The sequence below is a fragment of the Mycteria americana genome, chromosome 13 (genome assembly GCF_035582795.1).
Source record: "Mycteria americana isolate JAX WOST 10 ecotype Jacksonville Zoo and Gardens chromosome 13, USCA_MyAme_1.0, whole genome shotgun sequence".
Taxonomy (NCBI): domain Eukaryota; kingdom Metazoa; phylum Chordata; class Aves; order Ciconiiformes; family Ciconiidae; genus Mycteria; species Mycteria americana.
In genome coordinates this window covers 11,215,281-11,238,610 of record NC_134377.1, presented here as the reverse complement: position 1 = coordinate 11,238,610, position 23,330 = coordinate 11,215,281, and the positions used below count along the sequence as shown (strand labels likewise).

General features: G+C 45.0%; 1 protein-coding gene across 12 annotated transcripts in view; it reads right to left on the bottom strand.

Annotated features, from left to right (window-relative positions):
• Window positions 1-35: 35 nt before the first annotated feature.
• Window positions 36-23,330, bottom strand: part of KDM2B (lysine demethylase 2B) — a 130,463-nt gene continuing 107,168 nt past the window's right edge. For 7 of the 12 annotated variants that reach the window (XM_075516484.1, XM_075516485.1, XM_075516482.1 and 4 more), the window contains 11 exons: window positions 17,862-18,086; window positions 14,081-14,224; window positions 9,204-9,290; window positions 8,399-8,668; window positions 7,366-7,404; window positions 5,022-5,695; window positions 3,364-3,527; window positions 2,717-2,878; window positions 2,348-2,449; window positions 1,804-2,022; window positions 36-1,293 (listed from right to left, as the gene is read on the bottom strand). In XM_075516484.1, the coding sequence (XP_075372599.1) occupies window positions 1,112-1,293; window positions 1,804-2,022; window positions 2,348-2,449; window positions 2,717-2,878; window positions 3,364-3,527; window positions 5,022-5,695; window positions 7,366-7,404; window positions 8,399-8,668; window positions 9,204-9,290; window positions 14,081-14,224; window positions 17,862-18,086 (2,268 nt within the window). In that variant the 3' untranslated portion in view covers window positions 36-1,111. The remainder of the gene's footprint in view (window positions 1,294-1,803; window positions 2,023-2,347; window positions 2,450-2,716; window positions 2,879-3,363; window positions 3,528-5,021; window positions 5,696-7,365; window positions 7,405-8,398; window positions 8,669-9,203; window positions 9,291-14,080; window positions 14,225-17,861; window positions 18,087-23,330) is intronic. The other 5 variants (XM_075516483.1, XM_075516487.1, XM_075516488.1 and 2 more) reach the window with 5 other exon arrangements.

Here is a 23,330-nt window from a genome sequence, read left to right as displayed (position 1 = left end):
GCGGAACAGAAACCCACAGAGCCAGCGCCTGTTTTTGTACAATTGTTTATACAAATTCAACAAAGGTAAAACCGCATCAGGAAGGTCTACGAAAACAACACCGTACAACAATGGCACTTATGAATGCAGAATTTTACAATCAGGAAATAACCATGTTATAAACCTTAAATGAGAACTCAACTCACACTTCAAAGAAAGAGAGACTACGTTTGACCATTTATTCTACGGCTGGACTCACTGTATAAATTAATTTTATATTGAGTACAAGAGCTCATGCTACAGAGTGAAACCCTCCTATGTGCAAAAGCTGAAATTGGAATTCTTTAAAATTTTGAGAAAAAGGTGATTTCTATACAGATAAAACTTGGCAAAGTGTTTTACTTCAACTATAATTTACACCTTATTTCCACAACATGCTTATGTCACTTCTGAAGTATACAAAGCAGGATATAAACTTCCATTAAAACATGCTTTAAGTTGAAAGTATTAACCTACTTTTCCTGACCTGGGCACGTTTGCAGATAGATACTGTCTACGAAGTATAGGTTAAGTTCTCGCCTACCATAAGTAAAGATAAAAATTGGCAATCAAAACCAAAACACTGGTAATGCATTCAAACATTGCATAAATAATTTTTAAACAATTTTTGTACAAAAATAGTTCTGCATAATGTAAGATGTAACAAAACAAAACGTGTTAAGAAGGCAGAAATGCAGTGCGTGGTCCACTTTAATGACACCAACTTTTTTTTGTTGTTGTTTTAAGAAATGAAAAGCAGAAATCAAATTTACACTACCAAGCACATGCTGTGGTACTTTAAATAACAGTATTTCTTGGAGATCAGTCGTCTTCCGGGTGTGAACAATTATGACCAGTAACAGTCGCCTTATGAATTTGCATAAGAGCCAGTGCAGGACATCCCAGGTAGACGGAATTAGTGGCACAAGTTGAAATTCTTAACATGGGTAGTTTCATGTTCTCTCCTCGACAAGAGTTGTAAAATCCAATCGCGGTATTTTTCCAATATTCCAAGTTCCCAATTGAAAATAAAATCCCTACGTGTTCTTAGTCCCTTCCCCCCCTCACCCCAGTATTTACACGTGTCCTTTAACTAACTCAGTTTTTGCAGAAGTTTTTCTTCCACTTGCCCAAACTGAACACTTACTGACATTTCTGCTATAAACTGCTCGCAGCCTTCTTTTGTCACCTGCTTGCAGTACCTCAGGTCGATCTGGCAGATGTTTCCACAACGTTTGAAGTAAGACAGGCACTGGTCAGTAACCTTATTGCAGTCTGCCAGGAAAAAAAAAACCAAACAACAAAACAGGGAGAATTTAACAGCACATCTCGGTTTGTTCTCCAGCACGAGGACGGTTTATCCCGACTGCGGTAGGTCCCTTCTTGCTCCTCCCGTGCTGTGCTGACAGCGAAATCGCCCAGCCAGCCCCACAGCCCTTCTCTGATCCCCGTGGCTCTGTCGTGTAACTGAGGAGATAAAGCAAAGCACGCCAGATGTGCGGAGCGGCAGCCTTGGAAAATCCCCTGCGGAGGATGAGCGAAGTACGAGACATGGCTCCTAAGCGGGAGGCAGCAGTCCCGTGAGCTGGTGGAGGGCCCGGGGAAAGGCTGGGCGGCTGCGGGGTTACTGACACGAGCAGCACATCCAGCTGCTTAAACTGAGTCCTGGGGGGGAGTTACACCAGGGGCAGGGGAAGAGCTGGGTAAAACCACTGCCACTGACCAGCATTTCACACAAGTCTAATGCCAATGGGCAATCCCCCCCACCCCCCTTGCATTGCTTACCTGATAAATTAATTTCTGTTAATGAATCCCGCGTGGTGGTTCCGACCGCGGTCAGCAGGTTAATAGACTGATCTGTCACGTGATTACAGTAACTAAGATTGAGTTTGGAGAGCAGAGGCATGTGCCTTATGATCAGCCGCAAAGAAGCATCTGTAATATCCAGGCCAGCCAAACGCAGCTCAACTATGTTCCGTAGTTTACTCCGGTTGTCGATCTGACCTGGAAAGCAGAGGCAACCGGTCACTCCCAAAAGTCTCCCCCTGAACTGCAAACATCTGCAGATCTATATGAAATGCACTGTGACACACAACACTGCTGCCCTGTGTCAACTGCAGACGCTTTTGCCTGTCTGGAGCTTTGGAGGGGACATCAGCAGGAACACTTGTCTATTTTTGGAACAGGCACGTGGACAAAGCCACCTCCCGATTTCAAAACAAAAGGGATGAAAGTAACTGCAGGGGCCCAGCGGAATTACAAGTCGGGAATAAGCAGTAGGCTGTGCAGTGCATGCCAGAAAGCAGATCTGATTTGCTCAAAATTTCACCTGAGCTGATATCCGGGCGAATGTGGCATGACCCACAGAACTGCTCCTTCCCTGAACTGGAAGAAAGTGTTTCCATACTCTCTAAAGTACACCCGTTGCAGCCTGAAGAGAAGAAAGTCAGACAGAAAACCAGCACAGTGGCTCAGATGACTGTTCAGCAGCCAGAGAACATCACTCGTTACCCAGCGGCTTCCAGCGAGGAGGTGTTGCAAGTCACTACTTTGAAACACCTCGCGCGTCAGCAAAGCCCAGAACCCCGCCGGTGCTAGCTGCAGGGGTTTCTGCCCGTTTCCTCCAAGGGGGACTAGCAGCAGAACATGCCACAGAACGGCTGGGACAGGTCTCCCACGTGCTCCTCCCGCCTGTTACCTGGCCGGTTATCTGTGGGTGGCGACAAGAGGTCTCTCATTTGTGCGTCTTTCAGGCCTTCTGCCCACTGCACGTCCAGCGTTCGGAGTAAAGGACAACTGGAACTACAAAGTGCCGACACTGCTATCCACGAGCACCCTGACAACAGCAGGTCTCGAAGACCTGTAGATACAGAAGAAGTTGGAGCACGTGGCCTACCCAGACAGACATCCGCGGTGATCTCTGCTACCACGCACAGGTTGGGTGAAGCCCAGTGCTGCCCTGGTGAACAATCCCAGCGTTCCAGGGCAAGCAGGGACCCCGTGAGCCTCCTCCTGCCCAGCTCCCCACCTCTCCCACTATCTGGAACTTCATTACTGTGGGTGAGAGCAGATCCCCACCACCCCCTCTACTAATCATGTCAGCACAGGCACTTTCCACAGCAACACTACCTATTGACACCTGCCTCAAATTAGTTTACCTAGCATGTCAAGTAGTCACAACATAGCCAATTTTGGGCCCATTTTAACCCGCCGATGCTCCACTCCTACATGTCTGCTCCTCTCCTAGGATGATACCCAGATCCCTGTAGACGTTCCTCGGAGATTGCAGATTAGATACAAACTGGTTTGCTAAATTCAGTGAAGTGGTCAAAAAACCTCACTTACCTGGGAGTCTGTTGATAAGCCAACTCAGCTGCTTTTTAGATATATTTGTCCAGCTAAGATCAAGGGTTACAGGCTGTCTCCTAATAATGCCACTGAGCATAAGTGGAGTGATGGATTTACAATGGTTTAAATCTATTTTGGTCCATAATCTTTTGTCACAGCACCTACCCAAAAAGAAAAAAAAGCCAACAGCACTTAATTTGGTGCTTGTTTTGATTTCTGCAAGTCTTTAAAAGGTGTCATTAAACAGTAGGGAAAACTACTACAGCATTTAACTGAAAATAGCACAAATAAGGCTGAGTGATGTCAAGATAAGCACACCACCACAAAAGGTTATGTAGGTTTGAAGTTTCTCCATCAAATATGTCATGCAATAAAGCATGGAATTATTTCCACAGAATTACAAGTGTCAACAACTTCTGATTCCATTTTAAGTCATCACAGCACTTACTAAAATCCATTTTCTAGCCTGAAGACAAGCCACACCTTCTTGCTTACCTTTTAAAATATAAAGATGGGTTTTAAATATTACTGTCCTGATTTCCCCTGTGCTTTCCTTACTTAAAACCAGTGAATTTTGTAAAACAGATCCCCCCTCCCCTGCTCTGTGCTTTTGTGTTATTCCTGTCTACGTGGCTTATGTGTTTTTACACTCTCTTTGTGGTTCTTCAAGGCCAATGAGCAAAAAGTCCTAACAAGTGTGCAAGATTCTGCATTTTGTCATTTTTTCCATTAGAAAATGCTGCACTTACGTGGAAAGGCATTTACCAGCTTTCTGTGACACCAAGAAGCCCACGGAGGAGGCACTCCGCACACATCTTCTTGCAGCGAATTATCAACCTCTCAACCTTCCTGTCATTTACCCAGTTTGTTACTAGACTGTGCTAGAAAGGAGTCTCTGTTACAACCTGCCCATCTGTGTGCACATTACAGCTGAACCCGAGATGACAGCCAACAAGAGACTTCACTGCAGGTTCAGTGAAACATATAAATCTGTCCGCTAATGCTTCCTGCTGCCATACAGTCATCAACTGTGTCAATGTTCACACTCTGGTACCCCGGGCACCACACAGACACACTGCAAGTGAATACGATAACAAAGGATTCCTCCATCAGCTCTGCCGGTACAGAACACAGCAAACGGGATCACTTTCCACATACCCTCTACAGGGAAACAATCAGAACGGACCTTCTGAGGAGAACACTGAGGGCACTGGGAGATCTTCACTATATCTCAATAGATATTTGATAGCTGAACTGAACAAACAACAGCATTAGCAGTCAGCAAGTCCTGAGGGCAGAATGACACCAAGACTTAGCATGACCTAGACTGGCTGTTCCAGCAGGCAAGGACATTGTGGTGTCTCACTACACAACAGGCTGCTCTGGGGCGTTACAGCCCCGGCAGGCTGACGCCGACGCTGACACACATAGGCACACTTCTCAGAAACAGCAGTTCCCAGCATTTCTGATGGGAACACACCAGAAGACATGCTACTTCTCTAGACACTGCTGGTCACCCCTTCTCCTTGGCCTCAACAGAGCTTCAGTGACGACCTGCACACCTCTTCTAGGAGGCATTAGTGCCTCTGTCACCCAATTCCCTTGAGTCCATCCCACTACACATTAGACCTAGCTCCGTTTCCCACCCTCCTTACCATCTGTTCCAGGTCTTGCAAACTCTCATACAGATGCACAAGTCCCTATGACTGAGGTAGCTAAAGACAGCCATCCAGACTTCCCGCTGCATCACGTGGGCTGCCCCGTCATCCAGGGGGAGCGAGTCCGGAGGGGGGCTGATGGGAGGCGGCCGGATAACGTGCCGTTCCATCTGAATGCATTTGGGAGGAGAGAGCGAAGGCGGTGGCCGGGTTATTCCCCGAGGTGTGCTTCGCAGGCTGGGGATGAGCTGGTGCCTCAGCTCTCGGGGAGTCCCATTTAACCCTTTGCTGAACCTATGGAGTCTCTCGCTGTTGTTCAAAGCACGCTTAGGTTCCTCATTCTCGCTCTCAGGTTCAGATTTGATGGGTTGGTGATTCTCATTGGCAAGGCTGTTCTCGGTTTTTTGGATCTCCTGGTTGAGCTCCTTGCTGAGCTCCTTGCTCAGTTCCTTATTGGGAAGCCGCCTTTTCCTCCTCATCTTGAACTTCTTCTTGTCCCTGGGCTCGGCACCCTCTGTGCTGGGACCTGCAGTGGGCGAGCTGGACCGTGACTGGTCACTATCCTTGGACCTGGGAGGTGCTTCTGGCAGGTCATCCTCTGGCTCCTGCTTGAGGCGCCGCAGGGGTTTGATCATGGCAGTTCGGTCATCTGGAGCCTTCCATGATCGCCGCTGAAAAGGAAAAGACAAGGGCTGACTATTTGAGCAAGAACTCAGCAAGTATTCAGCAATACTTCACATGCTGATGCTCCACACAGGCAGCCTTCCCCGGGGGGGGTCAGGCTGCCTGCCAGCGCTGGGCCCCACCCATCCGAGCACAAGGGTACATTCACTGGCCAAAGGTATCAAGTTCATGCGCCATCGTAGATAAGGAGTCCAGCTATTGGCTCTCTGGACTCCAAGAGAGTGATAAATGTATTTATTCACCATGCATAATCCTACAGATTTAAGGGCCTTACTCATTACACAGTGAACAATTTATATACAGAACATTAGCAGCATATTATAGACAGCTTTTTCCCCAGCAGGCCAGAAGAAACCAGGCTTGGGACACATTCACTGGGCACCCACTTTAAACACTGGCTGACGTGTTCATGCCCAATGGCCAAAAGGTCAATTTTTGAAACCTCCTGAATCGCAATCACCGACTCGCACTGTGGCTGTGCTGTTGTGGCCCTTATTGCTGGATACTCGCAGCCTCATTTAACTACGCTTTAGCTGCTCCTTCACATCTTAGACTGCTCATCTTCTCAAGCTTCCCTCACCTCCAGTGCATGCAGAAGGGGGAATCTGACTGACAGGTCTGACACACCGCTAGCCTGGCAAGACCTCACGCTGACACGATCTCCAACACAACGTAGGCTGACAGCGGTTAGCTGGCACCTTCTTCCCTGCCCCGGTCACTGTTCATAACAGCAAACTGCACTTCACTTGCTTGCATTAATCAAATCTCTCTTTGATGCACACCAGATAGAAGCGTAAGAGGCGTACAAACTAAGACCAGGGAAGACTTCAAGTCTAATCTGATCATTACAAGCAAGAAAGAAGCCACCAACTGTTAAAATGAAATAGCTCTAACAAGAAGAGATCTGGACTGGCAAGAAAAGGTGAACTGCTGTGAACACACTTGTTATATAAGAAAGTCTATGCTTTCGCAATAAACTACTTGGATCAAGTCAGTGGATGTGCTCCTGTGCTTCAGACCGCGGCGCACAGCAGAGAAAGCTGATCACCCTGTCTTCAAGTTAACGTATTACAAAGGGAGAGATCACAGTAAGTTAATGACAGGTTAGAATAAAAAAATTATAACATCAGACTACTGTCAGCTTGCAGCATCCTTCACACAGGGTACTGACGAGTGCTTAGTTTAAAGGTATTTGACTTCTGTTATCGTGCCAGATTGTGAGAGGTAATCAGTACTTGCGTGCCAGGTCACCCCTGGCTCCCTGGGGTGTCAGCGGGGGACTCCAGGGATGTGCTGTGATACAGACTGCTGAGGGGCTGTGTGGCAGAGGCAAGATTCAACCACACAGGAAGAGTGAAACATCAGTATAGAAACAGAATTTCATTCCTTGGGTCATCAAAACACAGCTTGCTGCTGTATTTTAATATGGGACAGCAGAACAGAAAATATAAAACCAGACACTGCAGCTAAACTATCCTGGAGTGTAAAGGTTTCCATGAGCGAGATAGTCCGTAATTTCAAGATGTAAATGTGATAATAAAAATGCCTGCAGTGACATAAGGATATGACTGATAGAGAAACTGGCTCACCATTCAGCTCACATGAAGAGAGGGGATTAAAAGGGATTGAGAACACATCTATTAAAAAGGCAAAGTACCTTCTTCCTGAAGAGTTTCTCTTCTCTTCCAAGTTTTAGCTGTTGGAAGAAAGAAAAGTAAAAACCCCAAAACATGACATTTGTTGTGCTGTCCAATGAAGGTTTGGTGATCCACAGTGCCTTCCTCACGCACTGGGGGGCTTTCACGGAGCAGTTCAAGCCATCCATAAACATTGCAGTGAGTCCATAGGGATGGGAAAAGGAAGCATGGCCAGAAAGCAGGTATGCATAAACTGGTATAATGAATTTTGCGCTCTCATTCCACCAAAGCAACCCCAATGCCTACATTTACTGTACTGTAGCGTTCCCGCTGTCAAGCCTCATGGGGCAGACTGACTGCAACTCCTCATGAACTATGCATGCAATACAAAACCAGCCGCTGATTCCGATTTTAAAGCCATCAGCCATTTACTTGTGAGACACATATAAGTCTAGGTCCTCATTTCTACCTCTGCAAACCAGTACATTTCTAAGTACCATATTTCACAATCCACAAGACAATTCAGAATGTCCCTGCCTGGCCCAAGAGCTCTGACTGTTAAATTCAGGGAAAAGCTGTCTACATCGCTGTTGTGAGCGGCTCCTCCTCTCTGCAGGCTACAGAAAGTGTCATTTCTAAAGGTCCTCTGATGGGTTATGAGTATTGTACATCCCTGAATCAGCCACAAAACAAGCTGCCATGCGCCACCAAGTGGATACAGATGAAAAAGTTTCCATTAAAAATTGATTTTCACCTTGTTCCTACTCCAAGCATCTTGTAAAGGCTTTTCAGTTAAAGTGGGTGTTCTAGCATTTTGAATAAAACAACAGCCATAGCCCAGTGTTTTTGGCCTCTGAACGTCAACCCGAGAGTCGCTGTTCAAACTACTGTCCTGTTAGAGTAGCAGTTTTCAGAAAGGAAGGTAAAACATCGCAGTTTCTTTTGTAACAATCTGGGATTTGAAGATGAGCTATAAGCCAGAAGGCAAGAGACATCAGCCCCAGCCAGCCCACGCGCATCTGTGTAAGTACATGAAAAAGTGTTTTGTCATACCCGCTTTCTCATAGTGGGTTCCTGGGGTTTCTCAAATTTCCTTTTCCTCCACAGATGCACTTCGTCTGATTTTCTCCTCAGTATTGAGTCAACTTGAGTCTTTTTGGAATGTTCCTCTGATTTCCGCCTGGGAGTTTCTTCACAATCCCCTTTCCGTTTTGCAGCATCTGTTACTTCCTTATTGTCTCTGTTCATTTTCTGTTCCTTCAGCAATGAGCCTGGGAGATTTGATGCGTATTTGAATCCTGGTCCGCGCTTTTGCTTGTACGCCAAAGAGACACAAAACACAAACAAACTTTATATCTTACGCCTTTCTCAGCTCTGCATCCAAGTTGCCTCCGACACTGGTGGGTTGGATCACTTTGTAACACACAAAATCATTAGAAGGAGTTAGAGTAGTTTCAACCTTCATAAAGTTACTTTTGTAACTACACACTTGCAGTGTCTGTCTCAGTTTGCAAAGAAATAATGTTTCACTGATTCCAACAGACACTTCAGGTTTTGCATAATTGCTTCTGGATTTTGTTTTTTTCTTTTTAAAAAGTATTTTCATCTTAGAAATTAACATGCAGCAGTGCACAGAACTAACCTAAATATTCCCCAGGTTTTGGGTGAAGTGTTGATACATGGAACAAGAATACAAGAATTATTAAAGAATAGAAAGCCACCAGCTTATTCCCTTCAACTCAACAGAACTAAGCACAAAATTAAAAGCTGGTATTGGGCAAAATTGCATCTACAAGCCAGAGGGAATGCTTGAGATTTTGTACCTCATTCCAGCACCACTTATTCCCATTAAACTCACTTTTCCAGTTTTCCCTGCATGGTTGCACTTTGGACACTCCCAGCAGTTCGGCAGCTCATCGTTAACCACACCATCCGATTCCTTCACCTGGTGAAAGAGAGGCACAACTCAATTCGCAATCGTGCTGCAAAAAGCTGCAAAAGTCTACAGGTAGATCATTTAGAGGCATTTTGTACAGCTCATAATATTCTCTGATCAACAGCTGCCCTCCCAACAGCTGCAGAAAAGAAATCCAGATCACCGCAGGTGCTGCACCATCCTGCTGGTGCTGAGCAAGCTCTGGGTCCTGCACAATTACCCTTCTGACGATGTCAAGAGAGGAGGAAAGCATGCTGGCCAAATTGGTATTTGACAAACGGCTAAGATCTGGGCTTTTTATGACGGTCAATGACAATCCCAATTAACACGGCACATTCTGCTCTTGCAAAAAAACAAAACAACAAAAAACACCCCAACAACCCAAACTAAAACCCCCAAAACCCAGGACGGTAATCACGCCATCTCCAAATGTCCTCTCAACACCACTTATTTGAAAAGCTCAGTCCCGTCCCATCCCTGTCCACCCTGGAGTGAGGCACAGTCTGATCTTTTAATAGGAAGGGATTTTTCCCATACAGACATTCTCACATACTTTAATACTGTTCAGCATTTTTAGAAGCAAAGCACCCTGCACTGTAATCAAGTGTTCCTTAAAATATTTTTCTTTATGGATCAGAACTAGCAGTCCCATGCCTCCAGCACTCAACCCATGTGCCAATAAAAATGATGGTTGCCAAGTCAGCTAGAGAACAGGCACTTTTATTCAGAAGACTGGACACATGAAGGCATTTTTAAGGTTTCTCACACCCACAGTTACCCAGCTAGTGTAAGGAAGAGAAATGCTTACTACTTCACTAACTCTGAGAGACTGTGACATTTTGCTTTTTGAAAGAGAAGACACACACTCAGTGTTGTTACACTACAATAAAACACAGTCCTGCCCTATGCACTTGAAAAGCTGCCGACTTCTGAATTTCTGCATAGGAGCCCACATTACTTTCCAAACAAGAGATAGGTGTTTCTGAAAAGGCATTTCTGTGAATGAAACTGAGGATGAAAAGTAGAGCTAAGGTAAAAACACCCTCCACACAAACACATAAGCTCACTGATGGCACATTCACATTTAAGGGTTTAGTTATATATTCAGAAATAAGCCTCGGGGGAAAAAAAAAAGAAAGATTAATTTATTACTATTATAGATAACGAAAACATGCTACTGTCAAGACAAATAGCTAGGCACTGGCATCAGCAGCACAGTAGCAGGAGACTGCTGCTGAAACAGGCAGAGGCAAAGATCTGCAGATTTTTCACGTTTCTGAAACATTTCCTCCTCTCCTCCCAGCTCAGCTAAAACGCACTAGCTGTGTGGGATCAAGCCCTGGTTTTACGGGAACCGCTTCCTCAAGTCCCTGAGCCAGTCTGCAGCCATTCTAGTTTCACCATCTAGAGAGAGTGATGACACGTCAGTCTCTCTCAGCAAGTCTTCTGGAGTTAATAAATGAGTAAATGAAGTGGGCAGAATTTAAATACTGGTTTTATCACAACTGTGTGCCTTTGAACCTTCTTTCCCATGGTAGGTGTAAGATACTCCAGGAGTAGTTGTATACATCTCTGCCTCAGGGGAACAATTCCTGGCCCAAGCCCAAGTTGGGAACAAGTTATTTCCCGCACTGAATATAGAACAAATGCTACTGAAGGGAAAGCATTACAGCTCTGTCCCTTCTGTGAAGTTTAAGGAACTGAACAGATGTGAGGAACTGTAAGCAAACTAATTAGACACACACAAACCTGCCACTGAATCTGTCCCAAGCCTTTCAGGCTGGGTGGGAGCCAGTTCTGAGTGTTTGCTACAAACAGCAGGTGGGTGTCTGAGCCACAGCGTGAGGCATCTTCAGAAACGTACCTGCAGCACAAGGTCAGCAATTCAGAAAGTCTAAACATGAGATTATGCTATTGTGAAGTCTTCTTGTAAGGGAATATGGAGACCCCAGGATGCCGATCTGACATCACTGAGTGAGAGCCATGAATTCTGGCAGTGCCAAGACTGAAACAACATAGACAGCAAGACACACCTGGGCTGAACTCATGGGCAGCAGTGCAGCTGCACTGGAAGAGGTCTTTGTACTTCTGCTGTTCTGACAAGGCACCTAAATATTCGCCTTTTCCATCATTATCACTATATCCATTGAAGATGAAAAAGAACAGGCTCCTACTGGGGAAAATGAACGCCTTCTCCTTAAGGAAGCAGCATCAGGGTACTGCACTCACTCACATGTGCTAACCAGCCTTACTAGCAATTTGACATGTAGCAAGAAAAATTCATCAGTATCAGTTCAACTCAAACGCTCTGTAACAACGAAAGGCAATATTCCTCCAAAAATCTCACTAGCTCCCTCTGGAAACAGTGCTGCACTTGCAAAATGCTCGCCAAGATCGTTTTTGTAAGAAACTCTTCAGCAAAACGAGCATTTGTGTGTTGGTATTGTATTTTCAAGGAAAGAAGCATGGCAGAAACCTCCTATGAGACTTCTCAGTATGTGGAACATCCTGGCTGTCCTTAGCATGGTTCCAACGCAAGCACCTAACGTGGTCTGGTACCCAGGGCTCCCCTAGCAAGAGGCACCCACAGAAGCCCCTCAAGGCTGCACGTGTGTCAGAGCACAGATGCACCTGAGCTACCCTTAATCTCCTCACAGAGGTCATCCTCTGGCACTGTTTTTTCATGAGGAAAACGCACCACTAACATGTACAGCCAAATCAGGAAGCTGGAAGAGGATGGACTTCAAACCAGAAACAACCTGCCCTGGAGTACAAATTAGCCACTGCATGTGCCAAGCTATTCCACAAGCTTTGGAAATGCATCTTGGAAGGAATTCACTCCACATGGAAAGCAGGGAAAGCACACTCCTCCCTTCACTGATCCTGTTTATTCCAGTCTCCCCCAAAAGTACATTTGCCAGACATTTAATTGGAGATGATCAACAGTTCACATATACTACTGCCTATTTACTGAGTGGGACAGGAAGGGACTTTCTCTTGGTGGACAGCCGAAGCAGCTGCCCTGGGGCTACGTCTGCATTCAAAGGTGCTTCCCACAAGGATTATTAATGGGCTCCATCCTCTGGGCTTAAGCCCATGTCAAGGGCTCGAGCAATATGTAAACATGGCAATGGATTTTTGTCTCGCAGAAAATCATGGAACCCAGGAATAAAGAGCAAGGAGGGAACCAAGGAAGAGGCTCCATTTTCCTTTTGCTGTTCTCTGGTGCATAGTCTCATCTCACCTTCCAATACAATTCTGAAATCCTACTGGTGCCCTTTTGTCTCAGTAAATAAACAGGTGTGAGTTACCCTACTATTCCAGCTCAACAGAAGCACTGAGAAATTAAAATACAAGACACACAAGGCACACTGTAAATCTCCCACTGCTTAATTTTCAGAAACACCCGAAGCAACATTGTTCCTAGTTACCAAAACAGCACTCAGAACACCACACATGCATAAAAGAACAAGCAGCACTTGGTTGATTTCACGGATCTGACCCACATCCTGTGCAGACTAGTCCCAAATGTGGTATGGGGAGAGGAAACCATACTTGAACTGCCACTACACAACAATCACGTCCTCTGGACTCAGCCATGAAGTATCACTGACACTGCAAAGCAAGAGATGGGGGAGCGCAGGGCACTTTCAGGAAGGACTGGAATAGCAAAGCAGCAGCTACAAGCCAAAATTGAGGTACCTCCGAAAACGAGTAGGTCCCTCCCTTGCTTCATCAGCCCCCGAAGCCTTGTTTTAAGCAGAGCCAAGCAAGCAAAGCTCCTTTTCAGAGCCCATCTGCGGCAGGAGCTGTGAGCACCAATTTAATGAATCAGGGAGTTCTTGTTTGCCAGCTACCTACTTTCTGCTCTAATAAATGACACGCACATAGCTTGGTGCAATACTATGTACAGCGCAAGAAAAATAAAAGGCCAGGAGAGCATCACCCTGGGCCTGCATAAGGAACATACCTCTCCTCCCAGAGATCCCAGAAGGGCCAAAAGCTGCTTTCTGGGGCATGGTGTGTCAGAATACATTTGCTTTGGCAAATCACTTTAACCATAAACAAATCAGCAACAGGAAATGGCTGATCAGCTGAAACAAACCAGCTCTGGAGAAAGGAGGCTTCTAAATGCTAATACACAAACATATGCCCAAAATGACACTTTTGTTACCAGCAAAGAATATAGCTGCTCACAGGACTCAAGTCAGCCAAGGGTGAGCACTCCTGCAGCCTGAAACTCACTCAGTTTGTTCTCCAGAGCTGCAGTCTTCCTACTGCAACATTTGCTCAGAACGTCTTTAAAGCCAGCTGCCACTGAAAGGCACATCTGTGCCTAGACAAGCACGAACAGCAAACTACTCGTTTGTGGGACACAGGAAGGAGCTACCGACACAGGGATTGTGACTAACTCATCCAAAGGTACAAGGCAGATTTCTCTGTCCTCTTGAGCTTCCAGTCCCAACTGAAACTCCTCACTTCCTTAAACAAGAGGCAAAAAAGAAAGAAAAACAAAACAAAAAACCCACAAGACATTTGCATGCACACACATTTCAGAGGCTGTCCAAAGCAAGAGTCTCTGCTTACAGGGGATGCTGGTTACATCAGAGGATCCTCGCCTGCCAGTCAGGACTGCATGTACCACGGCTGCCACCCTGCTTCTCACACCAACTCTTTGCTCACTTAAATTTCCAAAGACAAAAATGTGAAAACTTTCTAATTCCTGTGCACTACTTTTATATTAAGGTGATAACTAATCCAGTTTTTGCTTCCAACGTGTATCACATCTTTGTACTCACCTTAAGGCATCCTGGGTGTATTATTTCATTACAAATGGAACATTCCATTAGCATGAGATTAAACTTGCTCTCCTCCTCTTCCACAGTGTCCTCTTTCCCAGCTTCTCCACACACCAGACACACAGCAGTATGAGGCAACACCGGCTGTTTACACATATCAGAAAGAAGTCTTGATCAGGACATGGAAGACATATGGAAACAGAAGAACTCAATGTGCATTTGCAGTATCCTCATTTCAAAGAGGAGATAAATAGGGATTAATTGTGCAAATTGCTGAAGGCTCCAGCCCAGCAGAGCAACAAAGGCAAGAAAAACTGGTAACCATTGGGGCTGGGTACCCAGATCAAGCACCACAGGACATGCTTTGTGGAATGAAAGTGCCCTCCCTATAGCAACATAGATTCATGGGGCATCGCAGGGATGGATGAAAATGCTTTTTTGGTGGGTCCCTCGAACTTGTGAGCTGACACAGACATTGACATGCAAGTCACTTCACTAGCGTACAATGGGAGGGAAAAGAAGCAACCTAGAACATCACTATTCGCATCCATTAAGCTTCACAATCTGACTAGCAATTTGGCAGCTCCCCTATTTTACAAGCAGGGCAGACAGATGTTATGGGACCCAATCCAGGTCTCACAGCAAGTCCAAAACAGAACCAAGAACAGACCTTTTTCTGACTGACAGTCTATTATCTAGGGCCCTGCTCCCAACCTGAGCATTGCAAAAAGCACTGCACAGACACTTAAAAAGAGAATTCCTCTCCTGCAAGTGTCACAAGTGAGAATCACACTGATTTTTTTCTGTCTTTTGCTGAGGTAGAAAGGGAACTGCAGCACCTCACATATCTGTCACCCATGTCAAAGCATTGAATGCCAGTCTAATTAAAAAGCCACCTTTGTGCTAATGAGGAACAAACTTCTAGTTTTCTGCAATAAGGTATAAGCCTCATTACAAGAAAGAAAAGGAAGATCCTCATAAGAAGCTGGCTGTAATGTGAAATGTAATCGATTAGGTTGCAAATCCTTAACTATTAAATAGCCAGAGATGTGGCTTTTCTTGGCAAGGATCTCTCGTAGATGGAGTGAATAAAATCCGTAAGTGGATACCTGCACACCGAACCAAACCTATGCAGCAACAGTGCATCCTTCAGCAAGTTTCAGATAGGGAAAAACCTAGCTACAGTAAGCCATTACAGAGTACAGTGTGCTGCCCCACACACCAACATCTGATACATTAGCTACGGCAACACTTTCCTGCTTTCTCATGCCAGTACTTACCCACGCTCCATTTTAAAAGCATTTTGCAAATGCTATTTAATTCCCATCCTTCCTCCAAGCACAAAATAGGAATCCCCAGGATCCCATTCCACCAGCAGGTAATCCAGAGTAAAGCTAAGTTGTCCAGAGCTGTAAGAGCTCTGTCCACTTGTTTTGTCCTATATCCACACCCAAGAACAAACATCCCAGGAGCAGTACAATTTTTATTGCTGGGAGCAGGGGCGTCTAGAGAATGTCCTCTGTGTCCCAACTAGCCCTGTTGCACTGAGGGGCTGGAACAGCAGCCATGCTGTCACAACTCATCCTCCCAGCACAGAGCCCCCACACTCCCTTCAGACCTATTCAATGCAGCATAAAAGTGTCCCAGGCACTCCTGTTTCCTTTCTTGATTGAACTAGTGATGCAGAGGAGTTTCCTGTTCTCCGAACAGCAGTACAGGCTCTCTTAAGGCTTCTGAGTTTAATGAAAGTCTGTGTCTAGTTAATATTGTCAAAGTTATTAACCAGAGGAAAGCACAATCCCAGAACTGTAAGGATCATTACTTCCACAGAGCCTTGCTTTGGTGTTTTGGGTTTTTTTTTTTTTGGCTGAAAGCTGTTGGATAGGTACCACAATATATTACTACTGCAATTATTAGAGAACATAATGAACAAGAGTAAAGACAATAGGATTGCTTATACAAATGTAAAGCACCATTAAAAGTTACAACAGTTCAACTCGTTAATTTTCTATGCTTTTGCTGCTCTAAGAAAGTTGATAATACTCCCCCTGCTATTTACACCAGTGGGAACCTATGAAGGGCAGAGATGTCTTCTTCAGTGCATGCAAGGGTAGGACAAGGAATCAGAGTACCCTGGCTGCCAAGCCCTGTACTCTTAACCACAGCTCCTGGAAATAAAATTGCAGATACCAAGAAGAAAAATACTTCTTCATTAGATGAAAGGGGATGAGAGGATGACTACACTCAGCCAGAGGAGAACCCAGTTCATCTCCAAAAGGCTCAGCCTGCATATCAAGAGTGAAACAGCTTAGTATGAAAGTTTCCTTCATCAGTCAGGACAAGGAAGCACACTGCAGCCCTAATTTAATCCCTCCACTAAAAAGGCAGCACGATTTCACTATTTCTTCCCCCAGAGAATAATAAATTCTTCATCCATGCTGTTCAATTCATGCCACACTCCAGGAAATCAAATGTTCAAAGAAAAGACACTTGAGCTGCAAAAGCACTCTGTGGAAAGGTAGATATTCTATGTACTTTACTGAAAGATCCAGCAGAGCTGAATCCAGTCCTCTATGTCAAAAACAGTGCCTGGCTTAGAACAGGACATGGAGTGAGCTACCAGGAGCAACTACTGGAAACCTTAAGTGCTTATCAGTTTTTTATCAGTATCAGACCAAGTCATTTAATGACTTCACTTCAGTTTCCTCATCAGAATTAAAGAAAAAGAAAAAAAACACCTAAGTGAAAGGAACTGTAACAAGAGTTACAGAGAAATCAGTATAGATAAGGTGATATTTCATTTATTAATAAGCAACATTCCTTTCCTTAAAAAAAAAAAAACCCAACAGAAAACCAAACCCTTAACAACAACATAATCAAGACCTTCCAAAGAATTAAGAGAAAAGCTAAAGCTACTTTTTATCCTTGAATGCAGGCACTGTGGACATGAGACCTGAGGAGAAGCTCCATGACAGTCAGTAGGAAAGCAACAGATTCAAAAGGTGATTGGACTACTCAATGGAAGATTAATCTGTCAATATTTGTTAAATACAAAGCTATCACTTATGTCTCAAGAAGCTTCTAAGCAACGTATCACAGGAGCCCAGGAAACTGTCTGACTGCCTGTTTGCCCTGTTCTGATGCTCATCCTCCAAAAGCTATTTCAAGTCCCTGAGGAAGACAAGACCCTGGCTTTGTGGTTCTTTGGCTCATCTGGATCAGATCCCTCCTATATGCCTAGGTAATAACAAACAAATTGAAATTAAGGTCTCAAGTAGCCTGGGGCTGGGGTCACCAACACCAAAATCTTGGAGGATGCCGGTCAAAGATTCCTCCATATCTTAAGTTGGTTAAGTAGTTAAGATGGTAGATAGTTGCAAGGCAGCTTTTCTCAGGAAATTCAGAGATCCAAACTAAATAGGCTTCTTTCCCCTTTGAATCAGAACTTCCCACTCTTCCCCTTCCCCCCAGATTCCAGAATTTCCATGTGATTTCAGTGCCAATTTCTGGTGTAGTGATAATCTCCACGTCTACCTTCTATATTGCTGAGAATGAAAGCCATGGTACTAAGTTTTAGGAGCATTCTGGTTTACGACTGGGGGGGGGATGATGGAAAGTGATGGGAAGGAGACATCTGAACTGAGAGGGCAGGGATTACACTGTTTTGCCTGATGGGCTTTAGAGACTACTCAGAGCGAAGTTCTCAGTTCTACACCTTGTCACCAGGAGACAGATATAGGAAAGAAATCTCTAAACGAGATGTAGCAACAGGTACACTTACTGCGATACACTGCCTCATAATGCAGGACTGTTTCATCCTGCCAGGTCCCCCAAATTTCTTCATGTCTTTGCAGAAGTGACACTCGCCACACTCTGTCCGCAGACACGCCTCGCACTTGCGGCATCGCGTCCTCCTCCGACGTGCTCCAGCGGTTGTCCGATTAGCTGCGAGCTTGACCGCAGAAGTAGTGCCCAGTTTCCCTTTGGGCCGTCCGACTGCCCTGTTCTGAAAGAGCCAGACACACAAGGTTAATCGCACATCCCACTTACCATCTAAACTACAGAACTTCCTTGGACAGGAGTTGTGTACATCTTAGATTTAAAAACTGACAGATGTATCAGAATTATACACAGATGGGTAATATTCCGCAGATGCATACGATCACTGAAGGAGTTCCATTACCTTTTCAAGAAAAGATGTATTGTAAAAAGACAAAGAAACCAAACCTAAACGAGAGATCCCAAACCTAAACGAGAGATCCCAAACCTAAACGAGAGATCCCAAACCTAAACGAGAGATCCCAAACCTATAGCAAGCCCACTTCAACAGGAGGGCAGGGAGAATCAATTTATGCACAGCTCAATGCAGGACTAAGTCCCAAGTGACATGCTTGGCTTAGGTCAAGAGATGATCTGTGCCACTGCTGACCTCTGGGCTACGGAGCTCTTAGGATTGTGCTTAGGTTAAGTCAGAAGGTCTACTTTCCTCCACTGGAAGTGGAAGATTCCAAGGAGGCAGCAAAAGTAATTTTGAGTTAGATACAGCAGAGAAACACTCAGCAGCAATGGCTCAAGCCACAGCAATCTCCCTAAAAAAACAGGACAGTATGAACTACTGCCAAGTGATAAAGTAAGAAATAAAACACAAATACTACTTAACCCTTCTGAAGTAGCTCCCCTCATATCCAATACTAGCAAGCGCTCAAAAATAGAACACTAACTGATGCTGTGCAAAGGCTAAAAAGGGCATCCCAGGTCTAGATTTCAATGACCTTTAAGACAGAAGCTAAAGGAGCATGAAAGGATTTTAAATGATTAGGTTAACTGCAACATATTCACTCTGGATATCTAAATTTCATGTTCTCATCAGAAACTCCCCATAATACACAAGAACTTACAGCTCAAGCCAAACATCGCTAAATACCATGTAATTGTATGGGGCTAATTACGCAAGAATTGGCTTGGCTCATTCTTACCACTGACAGCTTTCTCCGTAAGATGATAATAATAGGACTGCAAAGCACATCTGGTTTAGTATTTATACAATTTTTCCACTTTCTACACATCTCAGCACATGACCAACAGAACAGCCAGTTTCACTTTCTGTTCCTGCTGAATTCTGGGCAATCACCAAGGCAGGGGCAGGTTGGCTATAGAAACCCATGCAGAATTTCCACTGCAGTTTTTAAAAGAAAGGGTATGGAAACATTCTACTTGGTACTACAAAAGCTTCCCTAAGTGTCCTATTATATGACCCTGAAGAAAAGCCACATTGCCAAGTATTTGAACTTCCTCCCAGCTGCCTTAGCAAAGCTCCAGTGACTTTCTTAAGATGCAGAAGAGTGCTGATACTTTAACAGTCTACATCCCAGGAACCTCAGTACTGGGAGAGCAGAGAAGCCAAGAGCTAGACCTCTTAGCTTTCTCTCCCACAGGCCTTACTACTGTAACTGAGGTGTGAGAAAACATTGCTTAGTTGGTGAGGTTACACAGATTTCAGCAAATTTTTAATTATGCTTCTTCAGAACAGTTTTTGTTCTGCTTGCAGGTTGAATCGCACTGTGCTGTGTGAACGCAGACAAGTGTAGCTTCCTTCCCATCGGCAACCGCACCAGACGCCTGGATTTCAGATCAATTTCAGACACTCTGAAGAATAAATATTTACCTTTTAGACCAACTTTTCAGCCTCTCAAGGATAAAGTCAGCTCTGCCAGAACTGGCTTAGAAGCAACCTAGATAAGAGATAATTTCCTTCCTCGGCATGAATCACTCCTCCATTCTCTCTATTAGTCTCCTTCCACTAGCAAGGGAGGCGAGAGACATGAACCAAAGGCTAGACATCAGTGGGAACAAGTTAAACCAAAATACATACAACAACTCGGGCAGTTCCCCTCTGCCAACAGCACATGGAAGACTCTGCGTGAGCATCTGACTCCTTCCCACTAGGTTTGAACGTGATTAAGTTCTTTAAGAAGGCAAACAGTTATGACACCATCAGAATGGTCTTTTTAAAATGCAATCTCTTTCAAGGAAAAATCAAACTCGGTACTTTTCCAGCTTAAAGACAACTCCTGATTCTGATACTAGCCAAGTCCTAATTCTGAGGACAGCGTCTTAAGCGCCAGGACACCACAAAGATGCAAGCGGTAAAAAGGCATTGCTTAAACACAGAATTTGAGAATCCTAAAAAAAAAAAAAAAAAAAAGGCAGGAAGGTGAAGGTACAAGAACAAGTCTGAAGCCAGACCATACGACACAACTCAGATTTCCTTACAAATCACCGCACAGCAGACGGCAGAGGTGCACATCTCTGATCTCACTGCATGTAACATTTCTTACCTACCCAGACCTCTTCACTGCTCCTTAGGAAATTCAAGCAATTGTACTAGCTGGGTTTGTACTAATCTACCAATTGACCAATCCTCAATCCAAGCCACGTTTTCACTCCAGGATGTTGCAGCCAGCAAGGCTAGAGAGGCCTTGCAGGAATTCCCACTAGTATCTAGTTTCAAGGGGCTCCGAAGTGGTCGCTTAAAAACTTCCACAGAAGAAAATCTGGCCTGTGGGTTGCTATCCCAGAAAGGGGCTGGGATTCAAGGGGGTAGAAGGAGCCTCCAACATGACTTGGGGTTTATTTAGCACATGGCAGACAGCCAGATAAATTCCAGGTTGATGTTAGTGAAGAGATGCTGCAGGATTTCCAGCTCAGACTGCAGTTTTACAGTGTACCAGCCCTGGTAGTGAAACCAGGTAAAGATTTCCTTCCCAGCTCCTGTTCCCATCTCTGTACCGCAATTTGCCACCCTCCTAGCACAATTCTGTGGAGCTATCTTGCAAATAATGAGCAAGTGGTAGGGGATGGCAGGATTCCTTAACCTAGGTTCACCACAGTGGCCAGCAAACAGCAGCTCCACGGCCTCAAGCTCAGGACTGGGTGACACACTAAGCCCTGAACTAGGTTCTGGACCAATGTAGTCTCCCACCTGTGTAGCAGATCCAATCATCTCCTTTCCCTAGGAGATGAGCTGAGACCCTCAAGCACAGCCTGTGCCTGCTGACTCTGTAGTCACCAGCAGTAACCTCTGAGAACCATCAAGAAAAGAAAGATTATACCAAACTTGAAGATAATTTTTTCTTAAATCTTACAACAAAAACCACAGAGTTGAGACAGAGCCTGCCTGAAATACTATCACAAGCAATCCCCTATGTTTTCCAGCACCTCCACAGTAACTGTGCCCATACTTCTCTGGCCACAGCAAGAATCTTCAAAGGAGGGGTAGGGGGATGCTGAAGTCCTGACAACCACTCTCCCAAGCTCCTAACGAAGGCTGTGCAAGCAGCTGCTGAAATGTATTACGGTTAATATACTAAATACCTACCTCTATTAAATTGAAACCTAGAAAGCTGGTGGACTTGCACTGCCCTCTAAAAGAAGACATGTTAACAGGACATCCTGCTAACTCTTTTCCTTTTGTGGGTTTTTGTCCCTCCCCCAGATTACTGCTATGCCTACCCCTGCCCCAAAGCAGATACATTGTGGCCTCTACAGCACCTGGGTACTGGGAGTAAACTTAGGCCATCAAATGTAATACACTATGAACTACAAAGCCATTTACAAATCATGAATTTGGGATCACCTTCCCACACCACAGTGGTTAAACACTCCTCAGACAGGAAAGAGGACAAATTTGCAAACTGATTTTCTGAAGTGCTGAGCTCCTACAAACCTCACCGAATTCAGTAGTGCTCCAGGCGGACAACAATTAGGGCACTGGGTGGGGTGGTCATCAGCAATTCAAGTCTTTCAACAGGGCTGTGTCGATCTGGGAATAAGCCCAGGTATGCCACTTCCAGCTCTAAACAAACCCCTAGGAAATGCTACCTGGAAGAGTCACCACTCGGAACATTAGTTTATCTGGGCTATGGACAAACATTTGGCTGCTGGGAAGTTTTCATTGCCTGCTTACAGGTACCGTAACACACTTTCACCAGTTGTCATATCCCTGTTTGGCAGTCACCAAAAAGCCACCCACCATCACCAGGGTCAGAAGCAGCAGAGGCACTAAGAGCCTCTGCCTTGAGCACAACTCTTACTACAACAGAAACACGACTTTGATGTTTAAAGCAACAGAATTCTAACCTTCACGGTTGCAAAGAATAACTCGAAAGACCTCAGGTAAACAAAAATACCAAGAGCATCAGGCTTTGGAGACAACACTTCAAGAGCTATCAGCTGTTAAATGCATCACTAAGTAGGTGCTGATGTTCCCCAACTGCTATCCCAAGACCAATCGGGCTCCGTTGGAGTTGTCACCAGGCAACTTCACATACAAACTCCTCTGCTCTGGAGAGGAAGATCAGCTGACCCCGCGACGGAGTCCAGGAGGAAGGAGGTCCTGGTCCTAAAAGCAAGGCTGACAAAGCCTGCAGCCCAGAAACAAGCTCTTCTGCAAGTGGCTTTTACCTGAGCGTGGGTCTTATTCCACCACTCAGCTTCAGTGACCTGCTTAAACCGCTGCCAGCAGCACAGTACCATTATTTCAGACTCAACATCTCCGAGAAAAATCCAAGGACATGGGCAGTGCCCTTCTGAAGGTCTTATCGCGTGACCAGCTCAGTGAGACCTTGAAGCACTTCACTTCCTAACCAAGTACAACCTGAACAGCTTATGTGTCCACTGCGTAAATCCCTCCAAGACAAGACATCTTACATGCGTAGTGTTCATTGCTTCAAGGTGCTCTGCCACATAAATACATCCCTTCCATTTGCAAGACAGGGGTGATTTCCTTCTGTAACACATGGACAGATTCAGATTATACTGATTTGCCATAGTTTGACCAAGTCCACACAACCATATCAGCACCAAAAGAAAGATGAGGACCCAGGACTTCCCGGGTGTCAGTCCTGCGCTTAGACCTTTATATGGCACTGCATCCCAATACAATTGTTTTAACAGAATTAGAACAGACAAATTTAATTACTAGTTGTTTCTTTACAGCATCTGATAAATAAACACTAGGAAAAAGAAAAAGCCACACACATTAACCCACAATTCGTAACTGTTGTCAGCTAAAACACCGCCCTAAATGTGCTGGGTCACGGGCAGATACTGGGCACTGGAGAAACCTACGGGGTGCCACAGCAAAGGCTTCAGGTCAATTATTTCCTTGCCTCTTCCTGCAGCATCACAGGTGGGCAGACACAGAGATGCATTTTTCAATTCAACAGGGTGGAAGTTCTGGAGGCTAAGG